The following is a 24,040-nucleotide window of genomic DNA, read 5'->3' as shown; positions in this document are numbered from 1 at the left end:
TCAGAAATGCTAAACCATTCCCCCGTGAAAAACAAGTTTACTAACTAAAGTACAATATCTATGTACAGTTCTTTTTGTTTTCAGCCTTACGTTACCCAATAGAAATATTGTTTTCACAAGTTACACGGGAAAGTTCTTTTCTTCCCCACCTCCTTCAATGAGGTTGTAGTACTCATCTGGTGTACTGTCAGGTTCACAGGTTACTTTTTTTTAAATTTCACCCTGAGCTAACATCTGTTGCCAATCTTCCTCTCTTTTTAAATTTTTTTCCCTCCCCAAAGCCCCAGTGCATGGTTGTATACTCTAGTTGTAGGTCCTTCTAGTTCTTCTGTGTGAGCTGCTGCCACAGCATGGCTACCGACAGACGAGCGGTATGTTTCCTAAACCAGGAAATGAACGTGGGCCACCAAAGTGGAGCACACTGAACTTCAAATGCTAGGCCATCACGGCTGGCTCCATAGGTTACTTTTTTATTCCATTTTAGATTACTCCTACATCCTGGCTGATTTCAATTACATGAGCACGTTTCCCAGTGTCAGAACTATAGAAAAGGCGCACAAAGAGAAACGTCACCCCGCCTTCTCCCTCTCCCCTGTTCCTATTCATCCATTTTTTTCCACCCACATCCTATAGGTGACTAATTTCATGTTTTCTGGTTTATCCCTCCTGTATTTCTTTTTCCACAAACAAGTGGAGACATGGATATTTTTACAACCCCTTCTTTTTCACATGTCAACTGTACATCTTCTTCTGCACTTTGATCTTTTCACTTAACAGTATATCCTGGAATTCCCCCCATATCGATTCATAGAAATCTTCCTTATTCTTTATCACAACTGCATAGTACACCTTTGTGTAGATGTACTAGAGTTTATTCAACTTCTCTCTCCCTATGGGCATGTCGGTTATTTCCAATATTACAAATAATACTGCAATAACTGACCTTATGCATACGGATTTTTGTATTTTTGAAGACGTATCTTCAGGGTAAATCATAAAAGTTGGATGGCCAGGTCAAAAGGTAAGTGCCCTTGTAGTACTGTTAGAGCCCGCCAAATTCCCCTCTAAAAGGCTCAGAGCCCTTTGCATTCCCACTAGCAACTGAGAGGGCCTGTTTCCTCACAGCCTGGCCAAGAGAAAATTGTCTTAATTTTTGCCATTGTGATAGGTGGGAAAGAGTACCTCAGGCTTAATTTGCATGATTTAATTTGCATGTCTTTACGAGTGTGCTTGCATATCTTTTCATATGCTTGAGGACCATTTTGATCTGTGTGTGTGTGTGTGTGTGTGTGTGTGTGAACTGTCTGTTGAAATCTTTTCTCATTTTTCTTTTGAATATTTCATCCTCTGTCTCAATTTTTAAGAGATCTCTACATATTAGGGATTTTAGCCCTTTGTCTGTCTTATGTGTTGCAAATATTTTCTCCCAATTTTCCAGTTGTCTTTTGACTTTGTTTCTGATGGTTTTTGCCATGTCCAATTCACCGATATTTCATTTAGTTGCCTCTGGATTCTGAGTCATGGTTTGACATCTCTTCTTTACACTGAAGTTAAGAGGAATTCACCTGTTTTTTTCACTAGTACTTATATGGTTTCATTTTTCACATTTAAACTCGTGATCCATTTGAGTTTACTCTTCTCTATGGTGTGAGCTACGAATTTAATTTTATCTTTTTTGAAATGACGACCTTGCTGTCTCAGCCCCATTTATTAAAAAGCCCATCACTGCCTCTGAGATTTGAGATACCACCTTTGTCATACACTAAATTGCCATTTGTTCTTAGGTCTATTTCTGTTCTTTCTATTCCATTCCATTGGTCTGTCTATTCATGGGCCAAGGCCACATGATTCTAATTACAGAGGCTTTACAGTTTGTTTTAAAGTCTGACAGGGCTAGCCCCCCGCCTTTTGTTTTGATGCTTCCCTGGCTATTCTATCAGGCATATTTTCCATATGATCTTTGATATCATCAAACTGTGACCCTCAAAACAGCTCCAAGAAGCAAGCAGTCACCAGAAACTTCCTGGAAGACACCCTCAGTGATCAGAGAGTTCTTCTGGCCCAACCACCAAAACAGGTGAAATCTCGCTCCCAGCACCAACAATATGCCAACCTGTGGGGTCTTTCTCTTCTTGCTGAAGGAGCCCAGCCCCGACTGGAGGTCCCAACACCAGTTGCTAGGGGTCATCTGAGGCCTTGAGTGTGTGGTGTGCCTCCTACATGGTACAGCTGGGGTCCCACCAAGAGATGCAAGAAACTCTTCTCTTCTAAATAGCAGGATGTCACGGGCCACCTGTCGTTTCCACAATTTCCAAGATCACATCAAGACAAAGATGCCCACCCCACCAGGGAGATCCCACCCACCTGGGAGGACCTCCTGCGCCCCTTCGTTCTTCCACCTATGGTTCCTCTTAGGCCTACTGAGAAAATACAATCTGTGCTTTCCCCAAGTTAGAACTTCCTTTTGCCCAAGAGGGAAAATGCAGACAATGATCTGAGGTGTGGGGTTTAAAAAATTATCTGACCACTACAAAGACCACTGCTGAAACTGTTTCCTCTTATAGAATGACCTTCTTGGTTTAGCTCCCACCAGCTCTATAAGTATAAATGACTTAGACATTTATGATAAATTTCAAATGTAAAGAAATCCTTTTCTGTGGATGATTAGACAGTGTTCCTCAGTTATTCCGATGTGCACAAGGGTTGGGAACCAGGGGAATGTAACAGACGGGACTGGCATCTGGCAGCTCAGGGGGCTGCTCCTCCTCCCCAGCAGAACAGCTGGACCCTCCACACCAGGCATTGAGTAGGGAGGGTTCAGCAAGGCCCGGAGGGGTCCTCCAGCTCAGAGTGGTCAAACCATCCAGTCACCACAGCTACCTTCCCGGGATAAGCATATTCTGCATACTCTAGAATAATTTCTCCCTTCAATCTACCAGCAGCCCAGTGAAGTAAATTCAGGCATGATCACCATCTTACCAGAACAGAGAGGTTAAGACAGCCAATCATGGCAGACTTTGGGTAAACAGAGGCATCTCACTCCAGCAGCCATGCACAGTTGTTGCCAAGATCTTGGTCTTCCAAAGGCACTGTGAGAGGCAGAAAGTGTGGCACTGTCCCCACTCTCCATTTTGCATGGCCATAGTCCAAGGCGAATTTACTGGATGCTGGTGTCCTAGAACGGGCTGGAAGGGATTGACTCTGTCGTTTCATTGAGGAGAAACAAACCCAGAGAGGGAAGACACTTTCTCAAGATCACTCAGCCAGTCAGTGTCAAAGCTGAGACCAGAGTCCCGGACTCCTAGGCAAAGCGCTTTGATTCATGGAAATGCATTTGAGTGTTAGAGGCAATGAAAGACCGCCCCCTGGAGGAAGGGCTGGAAAACTGCAGGCATCCCTGCCCAGAGTCCCTGGGCATCTTCACTCTGCATGATGGGGGATTTCATGACTCTATGTATATTCCTCCCTGGAGGTGTCTCCTTTCCTACTAGTTCCTGCGGAACCCCTAAGACCCTATTGATGAAGTCATATCAGGGGCCCAGTACACACAAAGCAGTTTTTCCTCTCACGGAGTCCCTGAAGTCATTGACTCAAGAAACACCTAGAGAGAGATGGCTTTTCTTGTAAGAGGCACTGGAATGGGTGCAGTGGGAACAGAAGTCTGAGAAGATGACCCTGTCTGTCCGCATAAAGTTGATGACTTGTTGGGTGTCTCAGACACAATCTGTGGTGAGCAGAGGGCTGGAGAGCGGGGACAAGGGGGAGGACGGAACGCCAACTAAAGAATGGAGGGAGTCATTAGTGGTGGACATGTCCTCTGAGCTCAATGTGAGGAGGGAAAGATTTCTGTAATGACGAAGATGGTAAGAAACTCCGGGGGAAAGAGAGAAAGCAGGGCCAGCGCCTCCCTTCACATCGCCTGGTGCCTGCTCTTCCCGTCAGCACCATGCTCTCTGCCTATCCAAGTCCTAGGGGGTCTCCAACGTCCGACTCTTTACAATGCCCCCCTCCCCAACTGCAGCTGCCTCTTTCTCAGGTCCTCCCTCTCTGGCCTTGGCCACATCTCCTGCAGCTCTCATCACTCATCCAGCTTCACACACCCAACCCCAGCGTTGGACCCCCAGATATCCAAGTCTTATATAGGCCTGTCTACAGCCTGCACGTGTCAGAAATCAATAAGCTAAAACTAGTTCTTGTGTACCTGCTGTAGAGGGTCCAGAAAATTCCAAACCAACCTCTGCCCGAGGAAAGAGAAATCATCTCAGAAGAAGAGTAAACATGCAAGGAAGTGATAGAGAAAGAAACCTTCTCTGCTAGTTCTGGGCCGTGTGCAAGAGAAGCCCAGGAAGGAGGGACTTTGCGCACGACTGACATCAGCTTAGGGTGAGTGGGCAGATGAGAGGAAGGCAGGAGCAAAGGCTGGGAAGCCGGAAGGCTCTGGATGGGTCTGCAGGACAGGGCAGGACCAGTCTCATCCAGCCAAGGGAGCCAGATGGGCTCCCATTCAAGGCTGGGAGGCTAAGGGTCAGCCCTATCATCGCAGGGCCCGGAGGAATATTGCCCCAAAGGCAATGAGGAGCCACTCAAGCCTGGATGCAGTCAATGGAGGAGACGGCACTGACATGCAGGGAAAAATTAAGACAACCAGAACCAGAGGATGCACTACAGTCACTAAATGCCCCCAGAAAGTCGGAGAAGAAAGAGGGAATCAGTGTAAACAGCTGTACAAGAGTTGACTTGAAACTTGTTTCCAATTGAGCACCACAACGCTGAAAGGAGCAAGTGGCGTGAGGGACTCATCTGACCAGATATGAAAATACAGTGTTACCCTGGCGAAAACAAGAATTCCACAGGGGCAGAGAGAATGAATAAACTGGCAAATCCAAGGCAGTCATCCTATTCCATAGTAAACGTTGGGTAAATGGGATGGGATACTGATTCCTTGGTGGCCATCCCTTCGGGACAGCAGAAATTTCCCTGAAGGGGTAGGGAAGGAAGGCCGTCTTAGACACGGTTATGTTCTGCCCATCCATCCATCCATGCAGCCTGCCCTCTTGCACCAATAAGATTTGAAACCCTCCTGAGAGGGAATGCTGCTCTTCTGCGCTGCAAGATGAGATGCCCCTCTATAATGAAGAAGCAAAATTATTTGAAAGAGAAAACAAAAATGCAGAGTTTAATGAACGAATAAGCTGGAAAGTCCAAGGTAACTATAGTTTCTTGCTTCCCTCTTCCTACTGAATTCACATCCAAGAGTCTTCTGGAATCTTCTCTCCCTTCTCCTACCTCACCCCCCACCCCCAACCAGGAGACTTCACGTCCTAAACTCCTCGCAGCCCCTCTCTCCTCTTTATCTCGCCCCCTCCCCGGCCCCTGCGCCCCAGGGCCCTCCCCACCCTCGCTCAGGGGCGCCCCCGGACGCCCAGCGCAGCCGATGTCGCCCCCTGCAGCCTCCGTCCACCCCGACACGCGCCGTTTGTCAGCAACGGAGCCTGAGCTCATCGCCCGCGCGCTCAAGCGACGGTCGCCGTCAGGACGGGCGCCCTCCACCCGGACGGCCACTAGCCGCAGCCTCCGAGCGCCCCCGTCCTCGCCGCAGCCGGGCTCGCCGGCGGGCACCCCGCGGGGCCGTCCCCTCCGGGCCCTCGCGCGGTCGGCGCCGCCTCCTGCAGCCCACCCTGCAGCCCACCCTGCAGCAGCGCGCGGCCGCACCACCCCTGCCCCCGCGGCCCCTCCTCTCCGGACCCACCGCGTTGGATCCGGGTCCGCACGGGCTGCGTTCCGCAAAGCCGGAGCACGTCCCTCCGCCGAGACCGCTCCTCTCCCGGAAGAGCAACCCTCCTTCCCTACGTGTCCCCAAATGTCCCCACGTGTCCGCACGGGTCTGCGAGATGCTGGGGACCCGCTGGATCTGTACCCGGAAAAACCGACGCTCCGGAGATGGCTCGGCCAACGGAAGGGGCTGCAGGCATATTTCCTTTAGTGATAACAAGGGTGGTGTTTCCAGCGGCCCTCTTAGCGCAGTGGGCAGCGCGTCAGTCTCATAATCTGAAGGTCCTGAGTTCGAGCCTCAGAGAGGGCACGGGTGTTTTGCTGTGCTCCGCTGTGTATCAAAGCAGAAGGCTCAACGATGATGCCTAGGGGCTGGGTGGGCGGGGCAGGTAGAGAGATGCCCCCCACAGCGGGACGGAGGTTGCTGCTGGAGGATCTGGAAGTAAATGCTTAGGTCCGCACCCGGAACGTTCGACCTCCCTCGTAATAAAAGAAACTCAAGCCGCATCCCCGAGGAATGACCATTGTCCCCTCTCCCAAGAATGAAAGCCCGCAAGTGAGAAAACGTGCGGTGGCTGCGCGACTGCGGGGAAATGGCCCCAGCGTTGCCGTGCGGTTCAGTTCCTTTTGCAACATCCGTGAAAATCTGTCTCCCAGCCACCTCCGATCCTCCTCACCCAGCTTCCTCTACTCGGAGCAAGGCTGTGTCTCCACGGTCTTTTTCCGCTGTCTGCGAGGACCCTGTCCTCGCTCCATTCCAGACCCGGCTTTCAAGAGCCAGGAAGATCTGGGCAGTCAGTGCTGGTCCCCACGTGGCCCGGGAGAGCAAGGTGGGGCGTGGCACTGATGACCTAGGGATGGCCAAGCTCTAACCATGGCTTTGACTGAATCCTTCCATTTTTTTTTCCTTTGCTGAGAGAGAGTCCCCTGTGCCAGTCTTCCTCTACTTTGTGTGTGGGTTGGGGCCACAGCATGGCCGTGGCGTGGTGTAGGTCCGCCCCTGGGAACCCAACTCCGGCCGCCGAAGCAGAGCGCACCGGTAGGCCCCGTGGGCGGCCCCTGAATCCTTCAACTTAATAGCTTCCAATTACTTGGTGATTTAGTCTCTATTAGTTATTTAGAAGTATATTTCTTAATTTCCGAAATAGGGAAATTTCTAGTTTTCTTTGAGTTATTCATTTGTATTTTAATTGCATTGTGGTCATAGAATATACTGTCAGAATTAAATCCTCTGAAATGTATAGCTCAGTATATGGTCAAGTTTTGTAAATACTTTACGTGGAAAAAAGTATGTATTCTATAGGGGTTGTATGCATTGCACTAAGTTTTGTAATCATGTTATTCAAATCTATATTATTTAATCGTCTATAGTCTTATTTTTTGTCTAAACTATTAGTTACTGAGAAAGAGAGATTTGTCTATTCTGTCAATTTTTCTTTATATATTTTGAGGCTACAGTAATAAATGCATAAGAGAATTCTATCTTCCTGGAGAACTGAACTTGAACACTTATGAAGCGTTCGCTTTATCACAAATACTGCCGTTTGTCTTAGGGTATAGGAGCTTCAATAACACAATATCATCAGCTTGCTTTGATTTAGTTTGTACGTGAAGCATCTTTTTCTGTTCTGTATTTTCATACTTTCTGTATCCTTCTGTTTTAATATCTCTTTGAAACAGATCCACTTGAGATTTCTTTAATCCAGTCAGATAATCTCTACAGATTAATAGGAATATTTAATATAATTACTGATTTAATATACTTTTAATTTAATATATCTTAATTATATTTAATATAATTACATTTAATTTTATTTACATTTAATATAATTACTGATTTACATTTAGTATATTTACATTTAATAGTTTTTACCTTTAATATAATTTAAATGTAATTTAATTTTAATTTACATTTAATTTTTAATTTAACATAATTTTAAATTTAATTTCTTCTATTTAACTTTTCCTTTTAATGTAATACAAATTTAAAATGTAAGAATTTAATTTTTTTACAGAATATGCGTTGCATGTAACAATTAAATTTATATTTAATACAGTTACTGACATATTTGGATCTGCGTCTCCCATTCTAACAGGTTGTTCCTTTTGTTCTGCCTGTTGTTGTGTTTCTTCTCTTCTTTTGGGTGGCTTTATTATTGTTATTAGCATATAATTTTATTTATATTAATAATAGATTAATATCAAATTAAACAATGTAATTGTTTAATTAAGAGTTAATAAAATTATATTAATCATAAATATAAATTAAAAAATTAATTAATATTATTATACCTTCTTATACTCTGTTATTCCAGTATTTTCCCTCTGTTAGTTTGGAAGCTGTACCCTGGTTTAATATTCTTTTAGTAATTAACCTAGAAATTACAACACTACAACTACTTGACTTATCAAGACTACTATTACTTTTACCTTCTTTCCAGAAAATATTTTAGAATTCTTTTACATTACCACTGCCAATTATTACCCTCTCAACTCATCTCCTTTGCTTTCAGTTCTCTTGGACACATACATCTGAGGAGAATTGCTGGGTCATGTGATAACTGTATGTTTAGAGTTTTGAAGAGCCACCAAGCTGTTTTTCAAAGTAGCTGCACCATCTACAATCCCACCAGCAAAGCATAGGGGTTCCAATTTCGCCACATCCTCATCAACACTTGTTATTGTCTGTCTTTTTCAGTCTGGCTGTCCTAGCAGCTGTGCAGTGTTACTGCCCTGTGAGGATGTGCGTGTCCCTAATGGCCTTAAGCATCTTTTCTTGTACTCGTTGGCCATTTGTATACCTTCTTTGGAGAAATGTCTATTTGAATCCTTTGCCCTTTTAAGAACTGTTTACTTGTCTTTTTATTGTTGAGTTGTAAGAATTCTTTATATACTTTGGATATAAGTCCCTTACCAGATAGATGATTTGCAAATGTTTTCTCCCATTCTGTGGGTTGTCTGTTCACTTTCTTGATGGTCTCCTTTGAAGCACTCATTTTTAATTTGATGAACTTTATTTTTGAAGAAATAAACATTGCAGATAGAGTTCACATTCCCTTTTTATCCCTTTTTGATCCAGTTTCTCTACCTTCCCCCCACAGAGATCACCACTATTCTGAATTTGATCTTTATAATCCCCTAGCTTTCTTTTTGCAATTGGGTAAAATACACATAATATAAAATTTACCATCTTAACCATTTTGAAGTGTACAGGTCAGTGGCATTAAGTCCATCCACATTCTTGTGCAACCATCACCACCATCCATCTCCAGAACTTTTTTCATCTTGCAAAACGGAAACTCTGTACCCACTAAACAGTAACCTACCATTTCTATCTCATGGCCCCTCGTAACCACCATTCTACTGTCTGACTCTATGAATGACCTAAGTACTTCGTGTGAGTGGAATCATACAGTATTTGCCCTTTTGTGATTGGCTTATTTCACTTAGCATAATGTCTTCAAGATTCATCCATGTTGTAGCATGTGTCCAAATTTCCTTCCTTTTAATGGCTGAATAATATCCCATTATAAATATAAAATCACATTTTGTCTATGCATTCATCCATCAATGGACACTTGTTATAACTTTTGGAGTCTGTTTGTTACTAACCCAGTAGGCTAGATCTACTGTTGGCCTCCACCCCCTGTATCATGTTTAAGTGGATGCTAATTACTTATATTCTTTAGAGGCAGCCTGGCTACAGCAGGGGTCAGCAGACTGCAGCAGCAGACCAAATCTGGCCCACTGTGCCTTTAGAAATAGAATTTTATTGGAACACAGTCACACACATTCGTTTATGTATTGTCTATGGCTGCTTTCATGCTACAGCAGCAGAGCTGAGTAATTGGGACAAAGACCATATGGCAAAGCCTGAAATGTTTCCTATCTGGCTCTTTAAGTTTGCTGTTTCCAGGGCTGTAGTGACAAATAGACTCCAAAATGTCTAACAGCTCAAAGACAAGTTTATTCCTCTTTCACACAATAGACCGAAGCGGGCACCTTTTCTCCACGTTTGATTCTCGGACACAGGATGCTTCCACTTGGTGGTTCTGCAACCCCCTAGGGCATCCACACCATTTGCCTTGAGCTGGTAGAAGGGGACAGAGAACCTGGAGGGGACACGCCTACTCCTTTAGCCTTGGCCCAGAAACGAGACACATTCTTGACCTGTGACCCTTCGGCAAGAACTATGTTCCCAACAATATCTCCATGCAAAGGATGGGACTCTGGGTCCCTGGCCTTGCGGTCTCCTTCTGGTGACAACTCTAAGCTACAAATGGTAGTGGACAGCTAGCTGTCTCAGCCATGCAAAGAGGAGGCAGGACGGAAGAGGACTAGAGAGCAAGCCTATATGGCTTGATTTCGGGAGCTGGGGCTTGTTCAGCCTGGAGAAGACCAGACAAAATATTACATCATCACATCCTCAAGTATGAGGAAGCTGCCCTGAAGCAGAGAGAACAGCTTTTGACTGGTACCAAATGCCAGAATTAGGACCAGGGCTTTGAAAGACAGATAAAGCGAAGTATCGTGGAGTAGGAAGCTAAAAGGAGGAGAGACTCTTTCCTCAGGATACGGTTAGACCAACTCATGCAGTCTTAACCCGGGCCAAGAGTTGAGTGTTGTTGGTCTGCCGATTCCCTGATACGATCTGAAAGTTTTTACACGTACATGCATTTCTTCGTGAGCTTTCTTAAGATTCCACGAATTCTCTGACCCCAAAAAAAGTTACAAACAAAACTAAGTCTGGTCTGAAATTCCTTCCCTGCCCTGCAACTTGCTGAACGGGGGCAGCCACAATCCATCACAATGAGTTTATTTGAAGGAACTGGTCGCATATGTAGGCTATTTTGGTTTCCGTTTTTCTATTTTATTAATATAAAGGCTAGTTTCCCCACCCAAACCCAGAAATCAGTGGAGAAAAATAACAAAGGAAAAATCCCTAAGCCATATAATAAAAACCTGGGAGGGCAGGCTGGGTGTGTGTGTTGGGGGGCGGAACCGACAGATGACCAGCCATCGAGGATAAGGTGGACATGTGGGAGGTGTTGGAACTGTCCAGCACCCCATGGGCATCCTCTCACCATGCTGGCCTTCTTTGGGTCTTCACCAGCAGGACCATGGCACGCAGCCTTCAATACAAGAGCTTGTAAACTGTGGCACTGTTCTTGGAGCCCGTGACCAGATACTGGTTGTCAGAGGACACATCGCAACACAGGATTTCTGTAGACTCCTCTACCTAGAGAGAAAGAGGGGCCAAAAGAGAGACAAATACAGGGGCCAGGCTTGGGCCAGAGTGTGAAGGCTTCATTTAAGGCTGTTTCAAGCTCAGCGTAGACCTGAGGCTCGGTCTGGAGACAGGGAGGGTCTTAGGGGGCTCAAGGTAGAGACCACGAGTTCATAAGACCTTGGGTCATCATTCCCCCTGAACTATTAAATGGGCCTGGATGCCACCTCAGAGGTATTTTCCTGCACTATCTCCGGGACCTGAGAACTGAGATCTGGGGCCATAAGCTGCAAGTGCCTAGGTTTATGCATCCCGCCTTCCAGTACCTGAAACAACCTTTGCAGAGAAGGTGCGGCCAAGCAGTGGATCGACTCGTCCAGAGTGCTCACAAAATAGCTCCCTGGCGAAGGAAAGACAGATGGAAAAGGCCAGAGACCGGGCCTGCGCTCCAGTCCCAGCTCTGTTCCAGACTCCACTGGGGAAAGGGCAACTCTCTGCCTCAGTTTCCCATCTGTAAAAATCAGAGGCATGACCCAAACCATTCCCTCGTGCACCCCCACCCTCCTGCCACAAACAGGATCCTGGTAAGTATCCGTGAACACTAGTACAACCAGGTGGGGCTCCATGCCTCCTCCACCTGCCACGTCTTCAGGCTGCCGTTCTGTGTGGGAAGCTACCATCACAGCCAGAGCCAGAAAAGGAGAGGGAGTGATTGGGGAAAGGAGATCGGAAAGGTGGCCAGGCTCCAAGAGGGAGAAACACTGTGGGGGGAAGGAAGCAGACACAGAGGTGAGAACAGCAGGAAAGTGGATGCCTGGGTCTCCTAGTGTTGGGGCTGGAGAGGGAGGAATTAAGAGTCTGAAATCTGGCTGGGCCAAGACTCTACAGGTGAGTGGACACCCTGTAGCGTGACGGGACACCCCCAGGTGTCACCTGGCTCCTCACTCACCACAGGAGGCGAACTTGAGGTTGTGGTGGTGGATGTATTTATGTATGACAGCCTTAAACTTCTCCTTCCGGTGCGAGTGTAGGATTATGATGTCACTGGTTCTCAAGCCCACTAACATCCATTCCTCACTGGGGTCGTGAGTGATGCTGAGGATCTGTGTGGAAGGAGGTTTGGAGTCAGCGCTCCAGGCTGCCAGTGCCATCATTCATGCCCACCTCTTCAAACTCAGACCCTGCTCCTGCGGGCACCCACAACTCCCAGTCCTTGGGGACTGCACTCAGTCCAGTGGTGGCTGACCAGGCACCTCATGCTGTAAATCGTGTTGCTGCAGCTTCTGGTAGCTCCTCAGGTCCCAGGAGTACAGGTTGGTGTCTTCACCTCCTGTCCAGAACTTATTGCCGACGATGTCCACACATCGGGACCCATATTCAGGGACTTCGTGCTTCCTGGTGGGAAAACAACTCAAAAGGTCAGGCACTGGTGGGACCCCTGGAAGTTTCAGGCCCAGGATGCCCCCAGGAGGACCCCAGATATATTCTCCACACTGACTCACCTAGTCCCACTGCACAGAGGGGAAAGCGGGGTCCAGAAGGGGACACATGCTTTGCCAAAGGCCTCACCATGAAGCCCTCCCCCAGGTCTTACCTGATCAAGATTTGGTTCTGCAAATCCCAGATCTCAACAAATCCTTTGAAACAAGCCAAGCAGATCTGGGCATTGGAGGAGATGGCCAGGGAATAGCACACGGGGCCTGTGGAGGCCAGCTGTGCCCGGATGCGGGGTGTGGGTGCCAGATCCCAAAGAGTCAGGGTCCGGGACAGACCCCCGGTGATCAGGCTCTGCTCATCGGGGAACAGCTTGCAAGTGAGGACACAGTTCTGATGGTCCTGTAGGAAAGGTTTACATTCTTGTGTCACCTCCTCAAAGCACGGGCTCCGAGTCTCATGACAGATGTCATGTCTGGGTCCCCAAGCCCTTCTGGAACACCCCTCACCTGAAAGTTCAGCTGGGCCTGAGGAGCCTTGTCCCACGCATGCAGAGCACTCGCATCCCACACCTTGATGTAGCCCTGGCCACACGTGTACACGTGGTGAGTTGAGCCGCCGATGGCAATGGCATAGACTTTCTTTCCGTGGCGGAGTCTGCCAACCTTCCAGGATTCACGTGGGGTCCTCTGCCTGACCACCACTTCATCTGGAATGGGAGGCTGGGGAGAGGAGAAGGTGGGTGGCCCTGAAACGGTCGTAGCCCTGGCCTATCATCATTCACAGGGGACAGCCTGCCCCGTCCTCTGACTAAATTCCTAACCATTCATCGAACAGCTCTTGACTCCTAGGCAGAACAGTGCTCATTTGGGGTCCCCAGACCACTGACATCCTTCTGCACTAGCCCAGATGTGCCCACGTTTCCCTCCTTGACAAACAGGGCCACGGTTTGAGACAATTCTGAGCACCAGCCAGCAATGGGAACAGAGGCTGGTTCAGAGTCCCCTAGGACACAGCTCTAGGAGAAGTGACACTGTGAGCTGAAGACCCTACAGATTGGTGGTGGGAGAAGGATGGATGGCAGCCTCGTTCAAAAGAAGCTGGGAGCCACAGGACACCCACCACTTAGAAGAGAAAGAATGAGAGTGTGGACACAACACACGCCCTCTCCTTCTTCCCACTAGCTTCTTGTTTGGGGGGTAAAGGGGAAGGGAAAGATTCTAAGTTAAAAAAAAAAAAATAAGACCCTTACAATTGCTCTGAGGAATGATAAGACTTCTTCACTGGGAGGCGGCGAAGAGCAAGGCTGGCCTGCAGGGAAACATCAACACCCAGCGCTCACAGAGACGGCCTCTGGCAGCAAGAGACCCAGCATTCGGGGAGAAGGCTGTGCTCCAGACACCAAGGCCTCGTTCCTGGTCCCCCATCTCAGGCCCAGCTTTGGGCTACCACCCTCCCTGCCACACCATCCCAGCTGGGACTTACCAAACTCGGATCCTGGTAGGACGCTATGAAAAATGGAGAGGGGAGAGGAAGGAGACAGCGTGAATGGAGCTCCGTGCCAGAATCCCCTCTCCCCAGGACGGTGCGCTGCCCTCCACCAGTCTGGTTCAAGTGAGACCCACCTGGGGCTGAACTCGGCTTCTTCCCCTGGCTCCGCCTCAGAGAGCCAACCGGCCTGGAGCTCAGACCTGTCCAGGGTCTGGAGGGCCCACTGCTGCGGAGTCATGGAGCTCATCTCCTGATACACCGGGCTGTGCTGCATCGGGGGGCCCAGGGATGGCGGGGGCGTACCATACACCCCATACAGCTGGGACTGTGCTGGATGCTCATGCAGAGAGGCAATTCCAGAGCTTTCTGGCACATTCCTCCTCTCCTCTGGTTCATCATAAATTCTGAGTATACCGAAGGAGTCCTCTTCCTTCTCTCCACTCATGTTCAGAGATCGAGGATATGCCTGAGCCACCCGGTTCTAGGGTTTGAGATAGAAGCCCGTCAAACGGATCCTGGGGTCCCAATTTGTCCTGATCCCCTGTAGCAAAAAAGAGAAAGGATGCAGATATGCAGATGCACTGTGGGGTCTATCCAGAAGGGTCTGAGAGCACCTCTCTTGGTGAGAGGGTTCAAAAGATTGGTTGCCGACTAACTTTTTATACTAAACGTTGGCAGCGATAGTGTTAAGGGCGGAAGTCTCACACAGACACTTTGAGATGTTAGTACCAGGCGTTATATTTTTCCTTCTAGACACACAGACTGTATTTCCGGTCCTACAAAATCAAACCCACCCTTCCATCTGGCTGTGTACTTTTCAAACGAGAGCTCATCCCGTGTGTCAATGAAACAGGAAGACAGCAGGAAACTCCACACACATCACGGGGTCTCCTGCCCCCTTGAGGGGACAGCGAGGAAGAACTCGAAGAGGTCATGTGAAGGTGAGGTTCCATGAGGATGGGGTGAGGTTGCACAATGATGAAGAGGTTGGCCGGTGGTGATATTAATCTTTCCTACCCTGTGGGATAATTCTGAGAACCAAATGGAACCACCATGTCGAGGACTCAGAACTATATAAAGCTAGCGGCCAACACTCAATAAATGGCAGAGAGTGTGTTTATTTGTGGGACTGTGCCAGGGACCAGAGCTTTGAGGATTTAAGGCAGACCACGTGCCTTCCTTCAGGAAACCCAAGAGCGAGCCCTAGAAAGGCCCTGGGGGGACCAGCGTTCCATTACAGAGCACATCAGAAGCCTTGGGGACAAAGTGGTGGGTGGGGCTAGAGAGGGGATCTTCCAATTGCAACCAATGCCTTGAGGACCAGGCTCAATCCTCAATTCCCAGACGCCCCGTCTCCCCGAATGCTCCAGCAGATAGCCCGGGAACCCAGACTGCTGCCCTTGGGAAGACACAGGGGGCAGCTGCATCACCAGACTCCACTCCTCTCCAATTTTCTGAGCTCTTGCTGTGTGTGCGGCCCTGAACCAAACACTTGACACAGCTGATCCTATTTCATCCTCACAACTGTGTGGGCCACATGCTACAGATTTTTTAAAGCTGAAGTTCAGAACGGTTAAGCAAATAGCTAGAAGGCACAGAGAAGAGGTTCAAATCCTGCCCTGTCTAGCTCTAAGCAGCCTCCTTTCCCACCTCCCCATCGTAGGAAGGAAGGCCATAGTCACCATAATTACAAATGCAGCTACCTTCTGACCTAGCACTTCCACCTTTAGGAATTCATCTTAAAGGTGCCCTTGAATATGTGCAAAATAATACATGCATAAGCTGAAGTATTACAGCATTGTTGTGATAGCCGATGACCGCACGAAACCCAATGGCCATAGGAGGGGACTGGTGACATCAGTTACAGTGGATGCATCAAGTGGAATACTACACGACTGTTAAAAATAACAGGACACTTATGCATGGATATGGAAAATTCCAAAGTGTGTTAATGGGGGGAGGCGAGGATTCAAGGTTCAGAAAACTATGCATAATATGCAGCTTTTGTGTAAAAGGATGGAAATCAGAACCCATCTTTGCATATGTTTATATGCACATAAGAAATTAGGAATGGAAATTGGCAAACAGGAAGGAAGAAGGAAAGGGAGATTTGTCACTGCAGAACTTGGGATAGTTTTTGCATATTTGTGGCTATTTGAACCTAAATTAAAAGTTGTTGGACCTTGAGGCTTTTTCTCAGCCAAGTCCTTTCTTTCTCATCTTCTCATCCCACTTACCATTTTGGGTCCTCGTGATTCTTAGTTACTTGTTTAAATAATTTAACAAATTCGTCCTGACCCGCATCGGGCTCCTTTAACCGGGACCCCAGGGCTGGCTGGGCCCTGGTGACGGTGAAGGCCCAGGGCAAACACATTCCCAGCCCAGTATGAAGGGGACTGGCAAGCCGCCCCGGCTCCCGCTGGGGGTTGGGTAAAGTATAAAGTGAGGCCATTTAACCGGGATTTTACCCTAATAATAAGGCAACGCTTCCCAGAAAGAACAGAAGGAAGGGTCAATATCACCGACTGCCCCTCAGGTCTATCCCTAGAGCTGGGAACACAGAGACCCCTCCCCTCAGAAGGCAGCTCTTTCCTGACCTTCAACACAAAGTGCTGGTACTGGGGGTTCACCCTGCCGGCTAGATAAGCACTCACCAATCCCCCCTGGCATGAAACTCACCTCTGAAGGCAGAAGGAGAAGGGAAGTCAGCAGAGCTGAGCCCCAGCTGGTGCTGGGAACCCCGCTCCCCCAGCCCCGGACCCTCCCTTCCACACCAGGCACTGCCCCCTGCCCGGAAGTGCTGCTATTTTTAAACTTGAGCCTAACTGATAATCAAGGCCTGGGTCGGAACCTGTGTCAGGTGTTCAAGCCCTGAATGGCCCATCAACTACCGGGCGTGGCCACAACCACAACCTACCGCAGAGCCACTGCTGGGCTGCCGTTTCCGATTCTCCCTTGCGTCCTTGAATGAAGGGTGAGACAGACGGGGATCTCCCAAGTAAATTCATGGCAGGAGGCAAGACGGAGTGAGAAATTTTTAGGGGGATAAGTCTTTGGATTGGGTTCCCGCCGCCCCACAAGAGCCAGTGTTTGCACAAAGATGGAGAGTTGGGTTGAGCTGCACCCAGAGCCGTTTCAGATTCTCATCTCTGGGTGAATTCTCTTTCCTCCTGAAGCCTGGCTTTGGGCTGACACCAATATGGGTGATTATGGCAGGGAGGAGGGGTCTCTTTGCCTTTTCTTCCCGCTGTTCTGGCTTGAACAAGCCCAGCTCTGTGATCTTTCATCTTTAGCCAGTGTCTCTGAAAGTGAAGACCAGGGAAGCCTGGCTTTCCTGCGGCTCTCATCCAGTGGTTCTCAAACTTGCGCACTGGTCAGAATCCCCTGGAGGGCTTATGAAAACAGAGTGCTGGGCCCACCCCCAGAGGTTCTGATTCTGTGGGTCTGGGGTGGAGCCCGAGACCTTGTATCATCCTAACAAGTTCCAGAGTGATGGAGATGCTGCTGCTACTGGTCTGGGGTCCCCGTCTGAGAAGCACTGCCTGCCCTCTCTGTCTGATGGCCCCTTTCTGGCAGGAGGGGAGGGGTGGTAAAGATGGACCAGCTCCCTCTCTGCTCCACCCATTCACCTCCTGCCCCTGGCCCACCCCTCCCATTGAATGCACTCTCTCTTCGTCTCTGGTTTCTTTCTCATTCATTGGCCAACTTATTTTGAAGTGAAAGTCCTGAAATGACTGCCCGCTTAGAGAGAAATCTTTTACCACCCTGATCTCCAATCTCTAAAGTTCTTTGTCTCTCTATCACTCTTCCCCCTCATTTATACACCTCTCTCCTCCAAATGTTTATGGCTGCCTATGGCCTTCTAGATAATTGTACCTGATTGTACCCTAACCCGACTCCCAATGTAGCGGACTGTACATTTCCACCCTCATGCTTCACTCATGCTGTCCCCCCATCCAGGAATGCTCTTCCCTGCCCATTCATGTATCAAATATATGCTCCCATGTACTCTGAACATGGTTTCAGGGACCAGAGATCAGGCTGAGGCCTGGCCCAAGTCCTTGGGGAGTTCCAGTTTGAGAGGGGGGAGGAGGTGATGATATACACACAACTCCCTATCTGCAACACGATCCAGTTTTGGTAAATTGTCTCTTTTTTGATTCTCACAGGAAACATAACAGTGAAGCATACAGGCATGGATTTTATCCCCAGTTTGGAAATATGTGAATTAATTCAGGGGGTCAGAACCTTGCAGAGACTTGTCCAAGATCTCACTAAACAGGCGGAAGAACTAGGATCCAACTCCAGGCCTATATGATTTTTAAAAATACGTTTGTGAGGGCCATACTGAATCAGAGGAGTTCTTTCCAGATTCTAGATAGGAATCCTTTGTCACACATGTGTATTGCATATGTCTTCTACCGATCTGTGGCTTGCCTTTTAACTCTCTAAATGGTGTCTTCAGATGAATAGAAGTTCTTAATTTTAACTCAATCCAGTTTATCTTTTCTTTTAAGGTTAATTCTTTTTGAGTCTTATTTAGGAAATGTTTGTTACCCCCAACATCATGAAGATGTGCTCCTTTGTTTTCTTCTAGAAGCTTCACTGTTTTACCTTTCCTATCTAAGTCTATGAAATTTCGGAGCTTGGCAACACCCAGAAAGGGTTTCAGGGAACGCAGAGGGTCCAGGACAGAGCCTGGGCCTCTCTCGGCACGAGGCAGTGTGCACAGTGGGGAGGAGCCCAGCCCTGTCAAACTGCCCTGATTTGAAACCCAGGCCTGCTACTTCCAAGCAGTATGAGCTTTCACAGGATGCCAGCCTGTCCCCAGTTTTCTCATCTGTTAAATGGAGACAACAAGATTACATCCTGCCTAAAGCTGTGGTCAGACCTGGAGGTTAATAGGGCTCTGAGGATACCAGGTTTCAAGCAAGTGCTCATTAAGGGTTAGCAATTCTTAGGGGCCTGAGGAAGAGGAAAGAAAAAGGGAGGTGAGAGGCCAGTGGGAGGACCCCTGTGGTCAGTGAGGCAGCCCATGGAGAGGGTTTCCAGAAGGGACATGGGGTCTGGATCATAATACGGTGCATTGTTGGACACTAGACATGCATTTGCTGCATTATCACAGCCTATTCTCATAATTGCCCCAGGAGGGAAGTTTACAATTAAGGAAACTGAGGCTCAGAGAGTTTAAGTAACTTGCTTAAAGTAACACAGCAAGGAAGTGCTGGAGTTAGGGTTTGAGGCCAGGTCTGTACAGCCCGACATGGCCCTCCACCAGGCTGCAGGGAGATGGGAGTGGGAGGACAGGAACAGGGCCATTTGGCTTCAGCAGCCTAGAGCGGGTGGTTTCTGTGCACTCTTGGACTAGCCATTAGATTGCCAAGAAGTGAACTGTCAGACGCTGAGAAGAACGGAAGTGGGGGTGTAGAGTACTCAACTGAGACATTTGAGTCAAAGAAAATATAGGGGTGCAGAGCCAAGCAGAGCAGTGGTTCTCAAACTCAGAGGCAACTTAGAGTAACCTGAGCGCTCTAGAAGTACTGATGCTCAGGTACCTGTCTCACCAGCCCTGAGATTCCTATGTAATTAGCAGGATGCCACCTGGGCATCAGGACTTTTTTAGAGCTCCTGCTGTGATTCCAACTGAGCTAAGGTTGGAAACCACTGGAGTAGAGGGTTTTGTAGAGAAGGGACACAGGGCCACTGTTATCAGCAGAGGGTAGAGGGAAGCAGGTGGGAGAGATATTAAAGAGACTGGGGAGAAAGAAACAAGAGTGACAGAGGAAGACCCCTGTGGTCCTGGGAATGGCTGAGGTCAAGGGCACAGAAGAAGGAGTTTCATTTAAGATGGAAAGGAGAAACGACCACAGCGTAGAAAGGAATTTATAACCTAGATGGGAAGAGACAATATGGCCTTACTGTCCCTTGGCCATGTCTGTGGTTGGAGGCACCCAGCTTGAACCCAGGTGACGCCATGGTTGAGATTCAGGTGCATGTGGCCAAGTGGTGGGACCAACGATGTTTGAACCAGAGTGGAGGAGCTTCTGGGCAAGAGAGGCAAACGGGTCTTGGGACAGCAATGAAACACATTTGTGCATCCACCTACTCACCCATCACCTTTCCCTCCAAGTGGCCAGTCAGCACAGTTTCATCAAGCCACCCCTGTGCTGGGCTCTGAGGATACAAGGCTGAACCTACAGACCTGGCCCTGACCCTTGTGGGTTTCAATCTTAAGGGTGAAACCACAGTTGAACTGGCAATTACAAATCAGAGTGGAAAGCGACATGATGGGGGAGGGGAGGTGTGACAGGGGAGCACAGAGAAGGGGCACACAATGCAGAAGTGAAAGGTCGTGGGGGGCAAATGAGGTCTGAGACAAGAAGGATGGGAGGCGTTAGTGGGGGAAGTGGGGTGGAGAACATAGGAGAATGCTCTAGGCAGAGAGAACAGTGGGTGCAAAGGTTTGGAGAAGTATATTTCAGTAACTGGGAGAATTTTCCAGAGCTGGAGCAGAGGGGGGGTGTGTGTGGTGGGGACGGAGGGTGGGGGCAGGGATGTGTGTCTATTCCAGGGAGAGTGGTGGGGAACACTGAGGGGTTCTGACCTGGGGGAGACATGATCAGACTTGTGTTTTGATAGGACTCAGTCTGCTCTTCAGTGGATGGACTGGGGGAGGGGCAGGACCGGCGTCTAGGAGACCAGTTAAAAGAAAAGATGCTCCACGTCAGTAGTCATTAGGGAAGTATAAACCAAAACCACAACGATATACCGATTCTTACCCACCAGGATGGATACAACACCAACAAGAAAAACTACAGAAAGTAATAAATGTTGGTGACGATGTGGAGAAGTTGGGATGCTCATACATCGCTAAGAATGTAAAATGGCGCAGCCACTGTGGAAAATGGTTAGGCAGTTCCTCAAAAAGTTAAACACAGAATGACCATACGACCCAGCAATTCCACTCATAGGTATATACCCAAAAGAATCGAAAACAAGGGCTCAAACAGATATTTGTACACCAATGTTCATAGCAGTGGTCACAACAGCCAAAAGGTGAGAACAACCCAAGTGTCCATCAATGGATGGATAAACAAAATGTGGTATATCCATAAAATGGAATATTAGTCACCAATAAAGAGGAATGAAGTATTGACACGTGCCATAATGTGGATGAACCTTGAAAACATTACAGTAAGTGACAGAAGCCAGACACAAAGGCCACATTCTGTATATGATTCCATTTACATGAAATATCCAGAATAGGCAAATCCATAGAGACAGAAAGCAGACTAATGGTTTCCAGGGGCTGGGGCTGCGGGTGGGTCATGGGAAGTGACTGCATAATGGGTATGGGTTCCTTCTGCAATGATGAAAAAGTTCTGAAACTAGATAGTGGTGATGGGTGCACAACATTGTGAAGGTACCTAATGCCACTGAATTATACACTTTAAAATAGTTAAAATGGTAAATTTTATGGTACGTGTATTTTACTATAATAAAAAAATTAAAAGACTGTGTCGTGAGCTAGAGGCCTTGCAAGTCCCAATAGCATTTCTCCTTCTTCCTCTTCATACAGCAAACCCCAGGCAGTGTAGCTGGTGGTTTCCTTACCTTGTTCCCCTCGGGGAAGAGCCAGCCAGCTGCAGATGCCCCTGCCCGGAGACCCTAGCCAGCTACAGTCAACTGAGGGGAGAGAGAAACCCAGCACCTGGCGGGTGAACACTGAGGCCAGAGTTTCCATGATCAGAGCCGGACCTCAAACATGAGGCTCCAGATCTTTATTTGGGGGCTGGAGCGCCCTCTGGTGGGCAATTGGAGAGCAACCCAATTCTAACTTCCCCTGTAAGACATTTGAGCCCACAACCCAACGCACTTGATGGTTCTGCCCATTGTACTGCTCCCCCACCCCGGGAACTTCTCTTTCTCAACCTGAGCGCCCAGGGAACCCACCTGGACGCCCGTTGTTGATGAAAATATATAAACCATACAAACACAAAACACTTCTTCCCTTACTGATTGACTGACATCGTCCGTGGAAGTAATTCATGAGCAAGGTCCTGCCTGGCCCAACCAGCTGACCCCCAATGAGCTTGCGGTCCACAGGGCAAGCCGGTAAACCAGCAGCTCCAAGTAGAGGGGGCAGAGAGTGGTAAAGAATAGATGGAGGTGAGAGCAGAGAGCTGGTGGAGGACACAGAGCAGGGGCCCCAGTGCTGAACAAGGAGACGAGGGAAGCCAGCGAGAGGGAGGTGGCGTTTGTGTGAAGGGGGAGGGGGCCCCTCTGCGTAGAAGGGACACCGCATGGCATGGCCAGGGCCCTCCTCCCTGTTCACCTGGTCCCTGCGCTTCCTCTCTCTTCCTCTCGCCCAGTCATGGGGAGCCCCCACCTCACCATTCCTTACCACACACCCTGCCCAGGAGAGCACGGTGGCGGGTCGATGTCCCCCATCTTGTTTTGTTCTTCCTACCCACCTCACTCCCGCGGGCCTGCGAGGGAACGCTTCGATTCTGAATCCTGCATGCCGATTTCTGTCCTGGGTCCACTTCTTACCTCCCAAGGGACCTTTAAGCAGAGCCCCCTGCCCTTCACTTTCAGGGGCCCGCTGGCAACTGCCCCCTCTTCGCCGTCCTCCACAGCAGCTCTGCCTAGGTGAGTTTACAACATGGGTCTCTGACAGATTTCATTAGGGAAAGAAAAAAGCTTACGCTTCTTTTAGGAAATGTTTGCAATGCGCTGGACTGACCTCCAGCTGAGGGAGCATGAGCGTCTCTCCGACTCTGGCCTGCAGGGCGCGGTGTTCGGCCCCAGCCCAGCTCTGGCGGGCAGGGGTTCCTGCAGGCCCCCCTCTAAGATCACGTCCACCCCGGCGGAGCCACGGGAGATTTTCCCACCAAGAGCTCAGACCCGACTGCCCCAGGGCGCTGCTCAAGGGACACTCGTCAGGAGCAGAGCAGAGGAGCCCTCCCGCGGCCGAGGGGACCCCAGCAGGCTCCCTGCAGTGGTGCTTTCCTTCCCGCCCTGCGGGAGAGCGGGCCGGGCGTCCCCTGCCCTGCAATGAGCGAACTGGCCACCAGGGGCAGCAGGAGGCCGAGGCTGGCGGCCAGTGACTCCTAATGGCTTCTCCCCGCCCAAGTTGCAGGTCTCAGGGCCCTGGACGCGCAGGCCCGACGTCCCTGCCCCTCGTCACACAGAGGCCAAAAGGGAGTCCCAGCGCGCGAGCGCGCGCCCCAGGCCGCCCGGGGAGGGAGGCGGCCACAGAAGGCCGCCACGGGGTCCCCACGGCGCGCGGGGGGGATCCAGAGCCTCGGGGCCCCACCCTGGGAGCACGTGGGCTCTGGGCTCCCAGGCCAAAGACGAGTGGCAGACACGCGGCCGCGGCGGCAGAACTACTCCTTACCCTTACCGTACAGTGGCGCGTTGGAGGAGGCCAGCCGAGAAAGGCGCCGCGCAGCCGGGGAGGGCTTCCTGGAGGCCGGGCTTGGGCTGAGCGTGGGTGGGATTTCAGTGGCTGGGGGAGGGGGGGGCACACTTCAGGATCACTGGAGCCACCGGGGCGGGGGGCCAGCCTGCTGGGGCCCGGGCTGGGGAGCAGTGGGAGGGAGAGCTGGAGCAGGGGCAGGCTGGGCCTGGCAGCCGGCCAGCAGGCGGAGGACCCAGGGCCGCCAGAGCGGGCTGAGACCTGGGGCTGGAGCCCTGGGAGGTGCTGGATTTGCTGAGAACCACGTGGTCTGCGGTGCTATGGGGCCTGTGAGCTGGGGGAAGGGGAGCAGGAGCTCCCGGAGGGGCAGGCCGAGGTTGCTCATCTCCGGTTCCCCAGCGCTTGGCGAAGCCTGGCCCGTGGAAGGGAGCGGCAGACGTTCGGCTGAAATGAGTGGACTGTGTAAGGGGATGAGCGTCCTCAGTTCCTGTCAGCAGAGAGGGCAGACAGAGTGGGATTGTGGTCTGAGGAAGAGTGGGGACTTCAGAGGCAGAGAGGACAGAGGGGAGTCCACAAGCCTCTTCTCAGAACCCCCAGCCCACGGCAAGCAGGAGAGGGCCACCAGCCCAGGGGGAGCTGGACTGAGCCTCTTGCCACCTCCACCAGCCCATGGGCCCTCCCAGCCCTGTCCTGCT

At 49.7% G+C, this 24,040-nt stretch overlaps 1 protein-coding gene and 1 non-coding gene across 2 annotated transcripts; one reads left to right on the top strand and one right to left on the bottom strand.

Moving 5' to 3' along the window:
* Positions 1–6,009: 6,009 nt before the first annotated feature.
* On the top strand, positions 6,010–6,082 carry TRNAM-CAU (transfer RNA methionine (anticodon CAU)). Its single transcript has one exon. It is a non-coding gene; the product is annotated as a tRNA-Met (tRNA).
* A 4,538-nt stretch (positions 6,083–10,620) lies between these two features.
* On the bottom strand, positions 10,621–23,039 carry TLE7 (TLE family member 7). Its single transcript, XM_070262024.1, has 10 exons — positions 22,671–23,039; positions 14,059–14,465; positions 13,919–13,941; positions 13,686–13,744; positions 12,943–13,155; positions 12,594–12,835; positions 12,253–12,394; positions 11,949–12,102; positions 11,326–11,399; positions 10,621–11,011 (listed from the first exon to the last, which is right to left on the bottom strand). Exons 2-10 carry the CDS (start codon positions 14,367–14,369, stop codon positions 10,907–10,909), a joined length of 1,323 nt encoding a protein of 440 aa, XP_070118125.1. The 5' UTR covers positions 14,370–14,465; positions 22,671–23,039; the 3' UTR covers positions 10,621–10,906.
* Between the last annotated feature and the right edge of the window lie 1,001 nt (positions 23,040–24,040).

The sequence above is a fragment of the Equus caballus genome, chromosome 3, assembly GCF_041296265.1.
Source record: "Equus caballus isolate H_3958 breed thoroughbred chromosome 3, TB-T2T, whole genome shotgun sequence".
Taxonomy (NCBI): Eukaryota; Metazoa; Chordata; class Mammalia; order Perissodactyla; family Equidae; genus Equus; species Equus caballus.
Note: the sequence above shows the minus strand (reverse complement) of the source record. Positions and strands in the feature narration are given on the sequence as shown.